General features: G+C 41.4%; 1 protein-coding gene across 1 annotated transcript; it reads left to right on the top strand.

The window, feature by feature from the left end:
- Window positions 1-12405: 12405 nt before the first annotated feature.
- On the top strand, window positions 12406-13254 carry LOC107770573 (putative F-box/LRR-repeat protein At3g18150). The gene is made up of 2 exons (XM_016589893.2): window positions 12406-12718; window positions 12905-13254. The coding sequence occupies exons 1-2, from the start codon at window positions 12406-12408 to the stop codon at window positions 13252-13254; spliced, it is 663 nt and encodes a 220-aa protein (XP_016445379.1).
- Window positions 13255-17099: the final 3845 nt, after the last annotated feature.

Consider the following 17099-nt stretch of genomic DNA (forward strand, 5'->3'; position numbering starts at 1 on the left):
GTTTGTATTACTTTTGATTCATCTGATGCATTAGCAACATTACTTCTTACAGGCTCTTCAAACTTCTTAGATTTGGTGAATTTGAAATCAGATGGGAAACTTATAAGCCTATAACAATTTTGAATAGTATGATTAGTCATCCTGCAATAGGAACATATCTGATTGTTCTTCTTCCCTTGTAGTTTTAAGAACCCCTGTTGTTATCAACTTTCTATTGGGAGTTGGACGGTGTAAGTGTTGTTTGTTTTACTGCCATGAATATAGATCCATCTCTAGGAAATTGAGAAGGTGACTACACCTCTCTCTGATTCTCATCCTACATCAGAAGAGAATACGCATGGTTGATAGTTGGAAAAGGTTGATCATCAGTATCTTACTCATTCCTTGTGCATAAGTCTCATTCAATCCCATAAAAAATTGAATAAGTCTTTCATCATCTTTTGTGACGACCTGGCCAGTCGTCTCATAAGGTACCACTCCGTTTTCCCCATTTCTGCTTCTTTATACTTTGTTTATCCGTGTTATGTGATATCGGGTTGGTCGGATCGAATTCAGAAAGAATTTGGTTAGGTTTGAGACACTTAGTCTCTTTTGAGGGAGCTTAAGTTGGAAAAGTCAACAGGATGTTGACTTATGTGTTAGAGGTCTCAGAAGTGATTTCCGATGGTTCGGTTAGCTTCGGGAGGTAATTGTTGACTTCGGAGTGTGATTGGAATGAGTTTTGGAGGTTTAGAGTAGATTTAGGCTAGAATTGGTGAAGTTGATATTTTGGCGATTTCCGGTCTAAAGTCGTGTTGTTCTTCGCGTTCTCGAGAGAGGGTGTGAGTTCTCGAAGGGTAAGGTTGAGGAACCATCGCGTTCGCATAGAGGAAAATTGGTTAAAGTAATATTGTGCTTCGCAAACGCAAGGGTTTGACCGCGTTAGCGAAGAAGGAAATAAGGCCTGGGCAGAATGTTTTTAAACTCGTCTTGTCCGAGAGGATTGGGTTTATTTCCTCCATAGTTGGTCATTTTGGGAGATTTCTGAAGGATATTGAATAGGTATTCAAGTGGAATCATTGGGAGATAAGATTCTTGGACTTAACACTCGATTATTATATAAATTCCACCTAGAAAATCATGGAAACTAAGCTAAAAATTGAAGAGCTAGGGCTTGGAAATTTGGACTTTTGATTGGGGATTTGGAGGACCATTTGGAAATTGAGAACTTTTGATATGTATGAACTCGTGGGGAGATAAGAAATCTATTGGTGTGAAAATTTCTAATTTTCGAGACGTGGGCTTGGTGGTCGGGTTTTGGTAATTTCGGGATTTTTGCCCTTTATTGATTGTTTTCACTTGGGAATTTCTCCCATAGAATATTTTGATGCCCTCGTTCTAATTTTGGATAGATTCGATGCGCGTGGAGGCCGATTTGAGGGGAAAAGGCGTCGCGAGCTAGAGATTTAGCCGGTTTGAGGTGAGTAATGATTGTAAATGATGTTCTGAGGGCTTGAAACCCCGGATTGCACATCGTAGTGCTATATTGAGGTGAGGCACACGCTTGATGACGAGCGTGGGGTCGCGCACTATTGGGGATTGTGACTTGGTCCGTCCTGACTGATGATTTTACCGCGTATTTGACTGAAATCTACTTGTTTTCATCATTATTTGGGTTGAATGCTATATTTGGGCCTTCTGCCAACTATTTAAGTCCTTCGGGGATTTTATTGATATTTTCTCACTATTTTGACTTTATACTTGAACTCAGTCATGTTATATTTCGCTGTTTGTGTACTCAGCCATGTTTACTCTATTTTAAACACTTAAATGATCTTTTAAACGATATTTTTGGGGTGAGAAACATGTTTCACTACTGCCCGAGTGGCTTGTGAGGATTTTTGACTGAGTAAGGCCGAGGGCCTATATTGTTAGGAAACACTGATACTGATTTGATGCCGAGGGACTGAGATATGAATGCCACAAGGTGGCTTGATTGATGTGAGGCCGAGGGCCTAGTTTGATGCCACGCGATGGCTTATTATTGCGCTTGGACCGTAAGGGGCCCCTTCAGGAGTCTGCACACCCCTAGTGAGCGCGGGTAGCCATTGTGATGTGAGATTGAGCCCGAGGGGCTGGTATTGTTCTAATATGTTACCCGAGGGGCGGATTTGTTGATACTGTGCCCATGGGGCGAACTTCTAATAGTTTACTTTGCCTTAACTGCCTGTCAATTACATGTTTACTTGTTGAAAAAGGATTATTACTTAACTTTTCACTGGTTTACTGCTTTTAAATGGTTTTACTGCTTCATTATAAAATGCCTTGTGCCTTACGTGTTTTCTTACTTTCAGTCGTAATTTACATTCGTTACTCACTGAGTTGGAGTACTCACTTTACTCCCGGCACTCCGTGTGCAGATTCAGGCATAGCTGGTCCCGCTCTCAAGTGCTGATTCATTCCAGCTTCAGGCGGATCTCGAAGAGTCTTTAGGTAGCTGTTGGCATTCGCAACCTGGAGCTCCTCCCTATCTCTTTTCCTTTATATCCTTAGTTCAATATTTACACTCTTTAGTTACATTTGAGGATTCTGTGTTGTTAGATGCTCGTGACTTGTGACACTCCGGTTAGGGGTGTGTCGGGTTGTACTTCCGCACTTACTTGCTATTATTCGCTACTTAGTATCATTAAATCATGTTTTAGACTATTTTTATGTTGTTTAATTGTTTTAAAAAGTGAATTAGGTTTAATTGGCTGGCCTTGTCTTCACGAGAGGCTCTATCACGACCAGGTTCGGAGTTAGGGTCGTGACAAGTTAGTATTAGAGCCTAGGTTACATAGGTCTCATGAGTCATGAGCAGGTTTAGTAGAGTCTCGCGGATCGGTACAGAGATGTCTGTATTTACCCTCGAGAGGCTGCAGAACCTTTAGTTAAAACTTCATATTCTTGAATTTCTTGTCGTGCAAACTTGTTGATCCGAGTACTAAACTGTTGTTATTCTATTCTCTCACAGATGGTGAGGACACGCGCTACTAGTCGGGGGGACGACCCCCAGTACCACCAGTTGTGGCCACTAGAGGCTGAGGACGCGGCCGTGGTCGTGGTAGGGGCAGAGCAGCTAGAGCAGCACCTGCATATCCAACAACTGCCCCAATTCATGATCAGGTCCCAATTATGGATCCAGCAGCAGCAGCTCAGGCACCAGCCGTGCCCATCATGATTCCTGGTCTTCAAGAGGCCTTGCCTCAGATCTTATTAGTTTGCACTGGACTAGCTCATGCGGTTTCATCCACTACAGCCGCAACTACTTCTTAGGCCGGGGGAGGCAATTAGACTCCCGCCGCTAGCACAACTGAGCAGGTCGTGCAGGGACTTCAAACACCGGGGGCACATCCAGCCTAGCCGGTTGTAGCTGCTCAGGATTGTGTAGTTCTTGCCATGCTAGAGGACGAGCAGCGTAGGTTGGAGAGGTTTGATAGACTTCAGCCTCCATCATTCAGTGGTGTAGAGGGCGAGGATGCCCAGGGCTTTTTGGATAAGTGTTAGAGGATGCTTCGTACATCGAGTATTCTAGAGACCAGCGTGGTCGCTTTTACCACATATCAGTTTTCAGGAGCTACTTTCACTTAGTGGGAGGATTTTGAGAGGTGTAGGCCTGTTGGTGCAGAAACCCTTACCTGGCAGCAGTTCTCTGTTCTCTTTTTGGAGAAGTATGTGCCGCAGTCTCGCAGAGACGAGCTGCGTAGGCAGTTTGAGTGGTTGCATCAAGGGGAGATAACCATGTCGCAGTATGTATTAAGGTTCTCTGAGTTGGCTCGTCATGCCATCTAGTTGGTCCCGATAGATAGAGCGAGGTTTAGGAGGTTTGTTGATGGTCTTACTTATCAGCTCTGTATTCTCATGACCAGGGAGAGGGTGATTGGTGCTATGTTTGACGAGGTTGTGGATATTGCCTATGAGATTGAGTCTGTTCGTCACTAGGAGCGAGAGGAGAGGGAGGCCAAGAGGCCTCGAGGATCTGGCAGTTACAGTGGTACTCCTTCGAGAGGTTAGTTTCAGCACGGCAGAGGCCGTCCATTCAGGTCTGTTCAGCCAGCTCACCAAGGTTATCGTGGGGCATCTTCGGGTCATGGATCTCACAGTTCTCATCAGGTCCAGTCATCACTTAGTTCCCTTCCAGCTCAGAGTTTGTCCCGTACTCCATCAGTCTAGGGCTCTTCTATGCTGAGTGCATCTGCTAGTCACTCCGGTGCGAGGGGTTCCCTTCAGTCCCCTTCTCCAGCACCTGGGAGTTGTTATGAGTATAGCGAGATGGGTCACATGTGGAGGAAGTATCCTCGTCGTGTTGCTAGTTTGTCCCAGCAGAGGGGTCAGTCATCGGCTTCAGCGTCAGTTTCTTTACCACCACCCGCTCAGCCAGCTAGGGGTGAAGGTCAGTCAGCCAGGGGTCTCCCCAGAGGGGGAGGTCGATCAGGGGGTAGTCAGGTCCGTTTCTATGCATTCCCAGGCAGACCCGATACTTTTGTTTCAGATGCTGTCATTACAGGTATTGTTTCAGTCTTCCACAGAGATGCCTCTGTATTATTTAATACCGGTTCCACCTTTTCTTATGTGTCATCATGCTTTGCTCATTATTTAAGTATGCCCCGTGAGTTTCTTGCTTTACCTGTTCATGTATCTATCCCGGTGGGCGATATTGTTGTTGTAGACCGTGTGTACCGGTCATGTGTGGTGACTATTGAGGGTTTGGAAACCCGAGTGGATTTATTGCTATTGAGCATGGTGGATTTTGATGTCATTTTGGGCATGGATTGGTTATCTCCTTATTGTGGGATTCTGGACTGTCATGCTAAGACAGTCACATTGGCTATACCGGATGTGCCACATATCGAGTGGCGAGGCGTGACTGATTATGTTCCCAGTAGAGTGATATCATTCTTGAAAGCCCAGCGTATGGTTGGGAAGGGTTGTCTTTCGTATCTAGCGTTTGTGAGGGATGTCGGAGCTGAGACTCCCAGTATTGATTCTGTTCCAATTGTGAGGGATTTTCCCGATGTGTTTCCTGCAGACCTACTAGGCATACCACCGAACAGGGATATTGATTTTGGTATTGACCTGGTGCCGGGCACTCAGCCCATTTCTATTCCGATATATCGTATGGCACCAGCGGAATTGAAGGAGTTAAAGGAGCATCTTTAGGAACTCCTGGATAAGGGGTTTATTCGGCCTAGTGTGTCAACTTGGGGTGCACCAGTTCTATTTGTGAAGAAGAAGGATGACACTATGAGAATGTGCATTGATTATAGACAATTGAACAAAGTAACAATTAAGAACAAGTATCTTTTGCCTCGCATTGATGATTTATTTGACCAGATTCAGGGAGCGAAAGTGTTCTCCAAGATTGATCTCCATTCAGGTTATCACCAGTTGAAGATCAGGGACTCGGATATTCTCAAGACAGCTTTTAGGACAAGATATGGTCATTATGAGTTCTTGGTGATGTCTTTTGGGCTGACCAATGCCCCAACAACGTTCATGCATTTGATGAACAATGTGTTTCAGCCTTATCTTGACTTGTTTGTCATAGTTTTCATTGATGATATTATGGTGTACTCGCGTAGTCAGGAGGAGTATGCGGGGCATTTGAAAGTCGTTTTGCAGATATTGAGGGAAGAGAAGCTTTATGGAAAATTCTCCAAGTGTGAGTTTTGGCTCAGTTCAGTGGCTTTGTTGGGGCACGTAGTGTCCAGCGAGGGTATTCAGGTTGACACGAAAAAGATAGAGGCGGTTCAGAGTTGGCCCAGACCGTCCTCAGCTACAAAGATTCGCAGATTTCTTGGTTTTCCAAGCTATTATCGCCGATTTGTTCAGGGATTCTCATCTATCGCATCGCCCTTGACCAAGTTGACTCAGAAGGCTGCTTCATTTGTATGGTTGGACAAGTGTGAGGAGAGCTTTCAGAAGCTCAAGACAGCTTTGGCCACAACTCCAGTGTTAGTTTTGCCATCAGATTCAGGTTCATATACCGTGTATTGTGATGCTTCAAGATTTGGGATTGGTTGTGTGTTGATGCAAGAGGGTAGAGTTATTACTTATGCTTCTCGTCAGTTGAAGCCCCATGAGAAGAACTACCCCATTCATGATTTGGAGTTGGCTGCCATAGTTCACGCGTTGAAGATTTGGAGGCATTACTTGTATGGTGTATCTTGTGAGGTGTTCACTGATCATCGTAGTCTTCAGCATTTGTTCAAGCAAAAGAATCTTAATTTGAGGCAGCGGAGATGGTTAGAGTTGCTTAAGGATTATGATATCACTATATTGTACCATCCGGGAAAGGCCAATGTGGTGGCCGATGCCTTGAGCCGAAAGGCAGTGAGTATGGGGAGTTTGGCATATATTCCAGTTGGGGAGAGACCTCTTGTAGTTGTTGTTCAGGCCTTGGCCAATTGGTTCATGAGGCTAGATATTTCGGGGCCTAGTCGGGTATTGGTTTGTGTGGTTTCTCGGTCTTCCTTATATGAGCACATCAGAGAGAACCAGTATGATGATCCGCATTTACTTGTCCTTAGGGACAGAGTTCAGCATGATGATTCCAGAGATGTGACCATCGGTGATGATGGGGTGTTGAGGATATAAGGCCGGATTTGTGTGCCCAATGGGGATGGGCTTCGGGAGTTGATTCTGGAGGAGGCCCATAGCTCGTGGTATTCCATTCATCCGGGTGACGCGAAGATGTATCAGGATTTGAGGCAGCACTATTGGTAGAGAAGAATGAAGAAAGATATTGTGGGATCTGTAGCTCGGTGTCTCAATTGTGAGGTGAAATATGAGCATAAAAAACCGGGTGGATTGCTTCAGCAAATGGATATTCCCGAGTGGAAGTGGGAGAGGATCACTATGGACTTTGTTGTTGGACTTCCACAGACTTTGAGAAAGTTCGATGCTATTTGGGTGATTGTGGATCGGCTGACCAAGTCCGCGCACTTCATTCCTGTGTGTACTACTGTTCTTCAGAGCGATTGGCAGAGATCTATATCCGGAAGATTGTTCGTTTGCATGGTATCCCAGTTTCCATTATTTCAGATAGGGGCACTCAGTTTACTTCGCAATTTTGGAGGGTCGTGCAGAGAGAGTGGGGTACTCAGGTGGAGTTGAGCACAACTTTTCATCCTCAGACGGACGGCCAGTTCGAGCGCACTATTCAGATATTGGAGGAAATATTGCGTGCTTTTTCCATTGATTTCGGAGGGTCATGGGATAAATTTCTACTGCTTGCAGAGTTTGCTTATAACAACAACTACCAGTCGAGTATTCAGATGGCTCCATATGAGGCTTTGTATGGGAGGCAGTGTAGATCTCCAGTTGGTTGGTTCGAGCCTGGTGAGGCTAGGCTATTGGGGACAGACTTGGTGCAGGATGCTTTATAGAAAATGAAGGTGATTCAGCAGAGGCTTCATACAGCGCAGTCATGGAAAAAGAGTTATGTGGACAAGAAGGTTTGAGAGGTGTCCTACATGGTTGGTGAGAAGGTCCTGTTGAAGGTTTCGCCCATGAAGGATGTTATGAAATTTAGGAAGAAAGGGAAATTGAGTCCGCAGTTCGTTGGGCCTTTTGAGGTGCTTTGAAGGATTGGGGAGGTGACTTATAAGCTTGCTTTCCCCCCTAGCTTGTCGAGTGTGCATCCGGTATTTCATGTTTCTATGCTCCAGAAGTATATTGGGGATCCGTCTCATGTTTTGGATTTCAGCACGGTTCAGTTGGATGATGATTTGACCTATGATGTGGAGCTAGTAGCTATTTTGGGTCGTCATGTTCGAAAGTTGAGATCAAAGGATATAGCTTCAGTGAAAGTGCAGTGGAGAGGTCGGCCCGTGGAGGAGGCTACCTGGGTGATCGAGCGGGAGATGCAGAGCAGATATCCTCACCTGTTTGAGGCTTCAGGTATGTTTCTTTATTCGTTCGCGGACGAACTTTTGTTTAAGTTGGAGAGGATGTGACGACCCGGCCAGTCGTCTCATGAGGTACCATCTCGTTTTCCCCATTTCTGCTTCTTTATGCTTTGTTTATCCGTGTTATGTGATATCGGGTTGGTCGGATCGAAACCAAAAGGAATTTGATAAGGTTTGAGACACTTAGTCTCTTTTGAGGGAGCTTAAGTTGGAAAAGTCAATCGGATGTTGACTTATGTGCTATAGGGATCGGAAGTGAATTCCGATGGTTCGGTTAGCTTCGTGAGGTGATTTGTGACTTAGGAGTGTGATCGGAATTAGTTTTGGAGGTACGGAGTAGATTTAGGCTTGAATTGATGAAGTTGATATTTTGGCGATTTCCGGTCTGAAGTCATGTTGTTCTTCGCCTTCGCGGGAGAGGGTGCGCATTCGCGAAGGGTAAGGTTGAGGAACCATCGCGTCCGTGATGGTCATGTCACGTTCACATAGAGGAAAATTGGTCAAAGTAATATTGTGCTTCACGAACGCGAGGGTTTGACCGCATTCGTGAAGAAGGAAATAAGGCCTGGGTAGAATGTTTTTAAACTCGTCTTGTCCGCGAGGATTGGGTTTATTTCCTCCATAGTTGGTCATTTTGGGAGATTTGTGAAGGAGATTGAAGAGGGATTTAAGGGGAATCGTTGGGAGGTAAGATTCTTGGACTTAAAGCTCGATTATTATGTAAATTCCACCTAGAAAATCATGGAAATTAAGCTAAAAATTGAAGAGCTAGGGCTTGAAAATTTGGACTTTGATTGGGGATTTGGAGGACCATTTGGGGTCGGATTTGAGAACTTTTGATATGTATGAACTTGTGGGGAGATAAGGAATCTATTGGTGTGAAAATTTCTGATTTTCGAGACATGGCCCGGGGGGTCGGGTTTTGATAATTTCGGGAATTGTGCCCTTTATTGATTATTTTCGCTTGGGCTTTGTTCCCTTAGCATATTTTGATGTCCTCGTTCTAATTTTGGATATATTCGACGTGCGTGGAGGCCTATTCGAGGGGCAAAGGCATCGCGAGCTAGAGATTTAGTCGGTTCGAGATGAGTAATGATTGTAAATGATGTTCTGAGGGTTTGAAACCCCGGATTGCACATCGTAGTGCTATATTGAGGTGAGACACACGCTTGATGACGAGCATGGGGTCGTGCACTATTGGTGATTGTGACTTGTTCTATCCCGACTGATGATTTTACCGCGTATTTGACTGAAATCTACTTGTTTTCATCATTATTTGTGCTGAATGCCATATTTCGGCCTTGTGCCAACTATTTGAGCCCTTCGGGAATTTTTATTGATATTTCCTCACTGTTTTGACTTTATACTTAAACTCAGTCATGTTATATTTCACTGTTTTCGTACTCAGCCATGTTTACTCTGTCTTAAACACTTACATGATCTTTTAAATGATATTTTTGGGCTGAGAAACATGTTTCACTACTGCCCGAGTGGCTTGTGAGGATTTTTGACTGAGTAAGGCCGGGGGCCTATGTTGTGAGGAAACACTGATACTGATTTGAGGCCAAGAGCTTGAGATATGTATGACACGAGATGGCTTGATTGATATGAGGCCGAGGGCCTAGTTTGATGCCACGAGATGACTTGTTATTGCGCTTGGGCCGTAAGGGCCCCCTCCAGGAGTCTGCACACCCCCAGTGAGCGCGGGTACCCATTGTGATGTGAGATTGAGTCTGAGGGGCTGGTATTGTTCTGAGATGTTGCCTGAGGGTCGGATTTGTTGATACTATGCCCTAGAGACGAACTTCTAATTGTTTACTTTGCCTTAACTGCCTGTCAATTACCTGTTTACTTGTTGAAAAAGGATTGTTACTTAACTTTTCACTGGTTTACTACTTTTAAATGGTTTTACTGCTTTATTATAGAATGCCTTGTGCCTTACGCATTTTCTTACTTTCAGTCATTATTTACATTTGTTACTCACTAAGTTGGAGTACTTACTTTACTCCCTGCACCCCGTGTGCAGATTCAGGCGTAGCTGGTCCCGCTCCCGAGTGCTGATTCATTCCAGCTTCAGGCAGATCTCGAGGAGTCTTTAGGTAGCTGTTGGCGTTTGCAGCTCGGAGCTCCTCCCTATCTCTTTTCCTTTATATCCTTAGTTCAATATTTACACTCTGTAGTTATATTTGAGGATACCGTGTTGTTAGATGCTCGTGACTTGTGACACCCCGGTTATGGCTGTGTCGGGTTGTACTTCCGCACTTACTTGCTATTATTCGCTACTTAGTATGATTAAATTATATTTTAGATTGTTTTTATGTTGTTTAACTGTTTTAAAAAGTGAATTGGGTTTAATTGGCTGGACTTGTCTTCACGAGAGGCGCCATCGCAATCGGGTTCGGGGTTAAGGTCGTGACATCTTTGAATTGAGTTATTTTTTGATTTCCTCCACAGTTGCAGTTGCAAGTGCGACGAACATTAGTGTTAATTTTGTCAAGATCATCCTACAAACACTTTAGCTTAGTAAAATATCCTGCAATATCATCGATCCTGCACTAAAACAACCAATTTCTTTTGCAGGTGATGCAACTTAGCACCATTTGGTTGTCCAAATTCGTATACCAAATCAGTAACATTGTCTACAATGTTCTTTATGAGGGAGTTTAATAGCCAAGATATAGCCATATTGTTACATTTATTTTAGGTTTTCAGATCTGGAGAGTTCTGAGCTGGGAAAGGTAAGATCCATCAATGAAGCCTAATTTGTTTTTGGCTGAAAGGGAAATGAGGATGAATCTGCTCCACCATGCATGTATACCCACGTCCATCAAATGGAGTATTCAGCAGCACCATCCCTGATGCATAAGCCATGAAGGAAATAAGGATGAGTTAGATCAATAACTATTACATTCCCTCCGGTTGAAGTTGTTCCTATAGAGACCTCAGAAACAAATGAAAGTGATATGATGAACTGACATGAGACTGAAGAGCAGTGATAAAAAAATCATAAAATTTAATACTTTGATACCCTGTAAAAATTCAGAGAAGTTTGAGAGAATCTTATGTATATTTCTATGTGAGTAATCATTGTACAATGCTATGTTTTTATACAAGTTTGTTTCGAAAGAAAAATACCAAAAAAAAATGTTAATAGCTATACAGCTGTACCAATTACAACTGTTCTAAATTTTAACAAACTAACTAACTTCGATTCTCTTATATGTGCCAAATTCTTTATCCATGTGAGAAGCTTCTAGAGAGGATAATTTGGCACAACTATGATGAACATTATTTGAACGGCCTGGATTTAATGCATCATGTGCACTACTTGAACGATCGGATTTTAATCTCTCATATGTGCCTTTATGCACTAAGATGAAGCCCCATGTCAGCTTCTTTAATTTGAGATTTAGATCTAAGTCTGACTCCTTAGAATCTATTTGGCCAAGCTACAAATACTGCTTATTTTAAAAATTGCTTTTGTTTAATAGTATTTTTTAAATAAGTACTTTTGCAAAATAGAAGTTTGTGTTTGACTAATTTTGTGCTTTTTGCAAGCTCATTGTGTTTGACCAATCTTTTAAAAAAGTACTATAAGTATCAAATTACGAAAAAGTATATAATAAAGGTTCAATTTGCAATTAGTATTATTTAAAAAAAGGAAAATAAATTTAAACCTTTATTATAAAAGAATTCAATTAAAATATAAAATGTAAAGTAAAAATATAAATTAAAAATTTCAATCAATATAAATTAAAAATTTCAATCAATATAAAATATAGTTATTCCAAAGCAATAATATTAAGTTCTTGGTATTACTTATTGTTTACATGATAATTTAAATATGTCGAAATACAAAATTCAATATAAATTTAAAATAATCTATTAGGGATAAGAGAAAGAGTAAAAATATGATTAAAATAAAAAAAGAGAAGAAAGGTACATAGAAATAAACAGGAAAGGGGAAAGGAAAAGAAAAATGTTACTCCCTCCATTTCAATTTATGTAAACCCATTTGACTGGGCACGAAGTTTAAGAAAAGAGAGAAATTTTTTGAACTTGTGGTGTAAAATGAAGCACATATATTTTGTGTGACTATAATCATTGCATAAAGGTAAACAGTTTCCAAATAGGGAAAGAAGTCATTCTTTTTGGCACGGACTAAAAAAGAAATAGGTTCACATAAATTGAAAAGGAGGGAGTAAATTAATGAGGTATCATTTAGAAAATATAAATTTATTGTAACATTATTTTTGTTTCTCGGCCAAACAAATTAAATTTCCTAGTCTGTTTACTGGCAAAATAAATGGTAAATACTTTCCGGGGCTTGCAGAATAAAAAGGTTATAGAATTCCTGGAGGTCATGAGCCGATTTCGTCTAGAATTAGGATTTAATTTACTTTTCCTCCTTGTATTATGACTCCTTAATTTATAAAATTCCTGCAATCATCTTTGGGTTCCTTCGAAAATTTGTACCATGGCGAGAGCAACAGGTGACATATTACCTGATTACCTCATCCACAAAATACTCTCTTACCTTAATCCTGAGGAAGCTGCCCCGATGAAGATTATCTCCAAAACATGGCTACATGTCTGGTTGATGACTAAAGCCAACTTAGTATTCGATGTTCGTTCTCGCAAAGACATTAGAATAGTGGATAAAATTATGGAGATATATCGAGACAGAAAATTTCCTATTGACGAGTTTGTATTTCAAAGCATTAGAGAATTTGATTCTCGTGAAGTCTTTTTTTTGTATGATAAGTGGCTTGGCGTTGCTCTTCAGAATGGTGTAAAAGATCTCGTCTTTTAATTTCCTGGCTTCTCATACCACTTTCCAATTTTTAAAATCTTGGCACCAAAATCTTTAAGAAAATTGGTTCTGAGGGGTTGTGATTTGACGCGTTTTTCATTATCTAGTAGTCTGGCGAACTGTGATTCATTAAGAAAGCTTTCTCTTTCTTATGTTCGTTTAGACGAACAGATGCTTCAGGCTTTACTTACTAGCTGTCCGTTGATTGTCAGTTTGACCCTCGAGCATTGTGGCGGGTTGACAAAGATTGAGCTGCTGAATCTTCAAAAGATTAGATCAGTTTCCATTGGGATGAACAGAAACCAACATGTTAAAATCCACACACCAACTCTGGAACACTTGTCTTATTTTGGTGCTCGAGAAAATTTACCTATGTTGGATATTGTTGAACGACAAAATCTGAAATCTTTAGAGATATTTGGTGAGCGGAGGCCTATTTGGTATCTTGATCAAGTGACTGGAAAAATCAGCCTCATGAAAGAATTGGAGTCATTCTACAATTCTCATGGATAAACAAAAGTTGTAATACTTCTGTCAGTAGTACAATTTGATTTTATTAATGTTAGCTGATAGCTTTTGTTTTCTATATTTAAAACAATGAATTAAGGAAAAAGTTACATATTACTTGTTTTTTTTCTATTGTTTGACTAAAATTCCAAATTGCATCTCATAGAAAAGGAGACTTTAAGTCAGTTCTTTAGCTTTGCATATTAACTAGACACTGGAAAACTTTAATCAGATTTATATTATTTAGTGTAAAGTCTACTTCTACAGATATTTTATTTTGAATCTGTCCCTCCCCCTCCCCCAGCCCAAAAAGAAAAAACAACAACATATGTAGGAATATTTCATTCCTTTTATGCATGATAGGCCGTTGTAATACGAACATTCTCTATGTCTGGTTAGATAATTGTTCTCGTTGAGTCTGCAGCATCATTGAATATTTCTTATCCTGTAGAGTAGGCAAAGATCTTTCTGTTGTAAACACAATTCTGTTCTGTAGCTTTGTGATGCTATTAGATCCTTTTGCTTCTTGTTGCTTTGTTTGGTTTAAAATCGTGTGAACGGGAGCATGGTAAAGTTGTCTGGTGTGGCCTATAGGTTACGAAGAATCTTAGTATTTACACTCAACCGTTATGCATCTATTAAGAGGGGTCTTTAATCATATTAAAGAGGAGCTTGATTTGAGAATCTTGTCTCCCTTAATTTAGCTATAAGTAAAGGAATCTGTACTCATTGTAACGACACGAAATATTTATACGAAAAAGGTTGATTTTGCTGTCTTACTCTATTAACATCATTTTGCTAAATACTTTGCTCTTGTTCTTGCTTCCGGAGAAGCTCAATTCAAAGCCCGGCTTGTACTTTCTTCAAGTATTTTAAATTAATCTACTTATTTCTCTTTGTTAATTATTATATATTCTCGGATCAATTTAATTCACATATCTATAAATTATGTTACAAATTTAACAATGCTGTTTTACGGATAAACATAGTGGTATTGTCACAACCATAAAATCGACCTGGTTGTGATGGCGCCTATCGTGAAACTAGGCCAGCCGACACAATTCTCAAATCAAACCATTATTCTATAAAAGCCATTTTAAGCCATTAATTAACAAGAAATCTCATAATGAAGTCTAAATGATCAATGCAGAATGGATACACAATCCCGACATCGGGGTGTCACAAGTCACGAGCAACTACATCTCTGTCTCAATATAATAAAGTCTAAACAAGACTGGAGGACTATACTAAATAAAGCTAGGGAAGATAGGAGGGAGAAGAATAGGGATGCGAACGCCATGTAGCTACCTTGTCGACTCCGAAATCCTGATGAATGGACAAATCAATGCTCACTATCGCGACCCGCAACTCCTGGATCTGTACACAAGGTGCAGGGAGTTATGTGAGTACGCTAGCTCAGTAAATAATAAAAGTAAATGAAAGCTGAGCAGTAAGAAAGCACATAATTTCTCGTCGTAACCCTACAATAAATACAACACATTGCTCAAAACAGTACAGAAACCATTTTTCTTGTAAAACAATTCAGTTTTCAGTAAAACCTTTCCTTTTAAAACAGCTTTTAATAGTTTCAAATGAGTGATGAAAACAGTGAGAAAAAGATAGAAACATAAAAGGCCCCTCGGGCAAAAACATGTACCATAAACTGCCACTTGGGCATAATATCAATAGAACCAGCCCCTCGAGCTATCTCACAATCACTCGAAATCAGCCCCTCGGGCATAACATGAATCAAGAACCGCTCCTCGGGCAAAATATGGATCAAGAACAGCCCCTCGGGCAACAATATGAATCAACAACAGCCCCTCGGGCTACATTACATAACTCACACTGAGTACCCACACTCACTGTGGGTGTTCAGACTCCAAAGGGGCTCCTACAGCCCAAGCGCTATAACAAGCCATCTCGTGGCATAATTAATCAGGCCCTCGACCCTACATAACAACAAGCCACATTGTGGCATAAATCAATCAGGCCCTCGGCCTCACAATATCATGAATCAGTACAACATGTTGCGGCACGCAGCCCGATCCTATAATATCCTCATAACACAGGCCTTCGGCCTCACTCAGTCGGAAACCTCTTAAGCCACTCGGGCAACAGTAAAATAGAAAACTCAGCCCAAAATATCATTTAAAGTATCAAAACGGAATAAAGACGACTGAGTTATGAAATCAGTAAAATACAGCATGACCGATTACAGATAATAAGTCAAAACAGTAAGGAATAGTCGTAAAACGCCCCTAAGGGCCCAAAAGAGTTGGCACGCGGCCCAAATATGACATTCAGCTCAAAACATAGTAATACTTTCCAAAACACAATGATATCAAATATTTTTCAATCGAAGATGCGACTTAATAGTCGTACAGGACGGACAAAGTCACAATCCCTAATGGTGCACGGCCTCACACTCGTCATCTAACGTTTGCATCACCTCAAAGTAGCACAACGATGTGATCCGGGGTTTCATACCCTCAGAACAATATTTACAATCATTACTTACCTCAATCCGGTCCAAACTCTATCCTGCGATGCCTTTGCCCCTCGAATCGACCTCCAATTGCTCCAAATCTAACCAAAATCAGTATCATACCATTAATACACGCTAAAGGAACAAAGCCCAAGCAAAAATAATAAAATTAACTCAAAAATTCTGAAATTGACCAAACCCGACCCCGGGCCCACGTCTCAGAATTTGATAAAAATTACATCAATCGAATCCTCATCCCTCCACGAGTCCATACATACCAAGAACATCAAAATTGGACCTCAAATCCCTAATTTACACTCTCCAATTTCAAGCCCTAGTTCTCCAATTTTAGGCTTTAAATCGTACTAATTTCATGCCTAATTAGTTAGAAATCACCATAGAATCGAGTATTGAGTTCAAAAATCGTACCTCCAAGTGTTATCCCTTGAATCCCTCTTCAAATCCTCTCAAAAAGCTCCAAAACTGCTCAACAATGGTGGAAAATGGGCTAAAAATTGCGAAGACAACTATTTAAACATTCTGCCAAGGTATCAATTTCCTTTTTTGCGAACGCGACCGCCCTCTCGTGTTCGCATAGACCAAATTATACTGGCTCTCCTCTTTACTCTTCGCGAACACAAACATTTCCACGTGAACACGATGCTTTGCAAGCCCAGGCTTTCACGAACGCGACCCTAATCTCGCGAACGCATAGACCAAGGACCTGGAGTCCTCAATGGCCTCACTCCTCTTCGCGAATGTGACCACAATCATGCGTCCGCGATGCACATGCTGCCTTAACCTTCACGTTCGCGTCCTCTCCTTCGCGAACGCGTATAAAAAAATCACCACCACAAAAGACACCCTTCGCAAATGCGATACACCCACGGCGAACGCGATGAACAAAATCTCTGCAACTCTCAAAACGAAGAATTTGGTCCGTTAACCACCCGAAACTCATCCGAGGCTCTCGGGACCTCAACCAAATATGCCAACACATCCCATGATAGCATTGAAACTTAGTCGAGCCTTTGAATCACTCAAAACAACACCAAAACACCAAATCAACCTGAGATTCAAGCTTAAGAACTTAGAACTTACCAATTTTGCAAACGATCAAAAAGGATATCAAACCTCACCCGAATGACCTGAAAGTTTGCACATAGGTCACAAATGATACAACGGACCTACTCAAATTTCCGGAATTTCATTCTGACCCCGATATCAATTTCCACTGCCGACCGGAAAACCAAATTTCTAATTTCGTCAATTCAAGCCTAACTCTACCACGGACCTCAAACAGAGCTAACCAAATCATAAAAATCCAAATCCGATATGAATACTAAAAAGTCAAAACTTGGTC

Source organism: Nicotiana tabacum, chromosome 3 (genome assembly GCF_000715075.1).
Source record: "Nicotiana tabacum cultivar K326 chromosome 3, ASM71507v2, whole genome shotgun sequence".
NCBI lineage: Eukaryota > Viridiplantae > Streptophyta > Magnoliopsida > Solanales > Solanaceae > Nicotiana > Nicotiana tabacum.

Bases quoted from the DNA above. Each gene is read 5' to 3' on its own strand.
- LOC107770573 (XM_016589893.2), top strand. From the start codon at position 12,406: ATGGCGAGAGCAACAGGTGACATATTACCTGATTACCTCATCCACAAA. The intron at 12,719-12,904 runs GTGTAAAAGATC...ATGTTCGTTTAG, and splicing joins TGGCGTTGCTCTTCAGAATG to ACGAACAGATGCTTCAGGCT.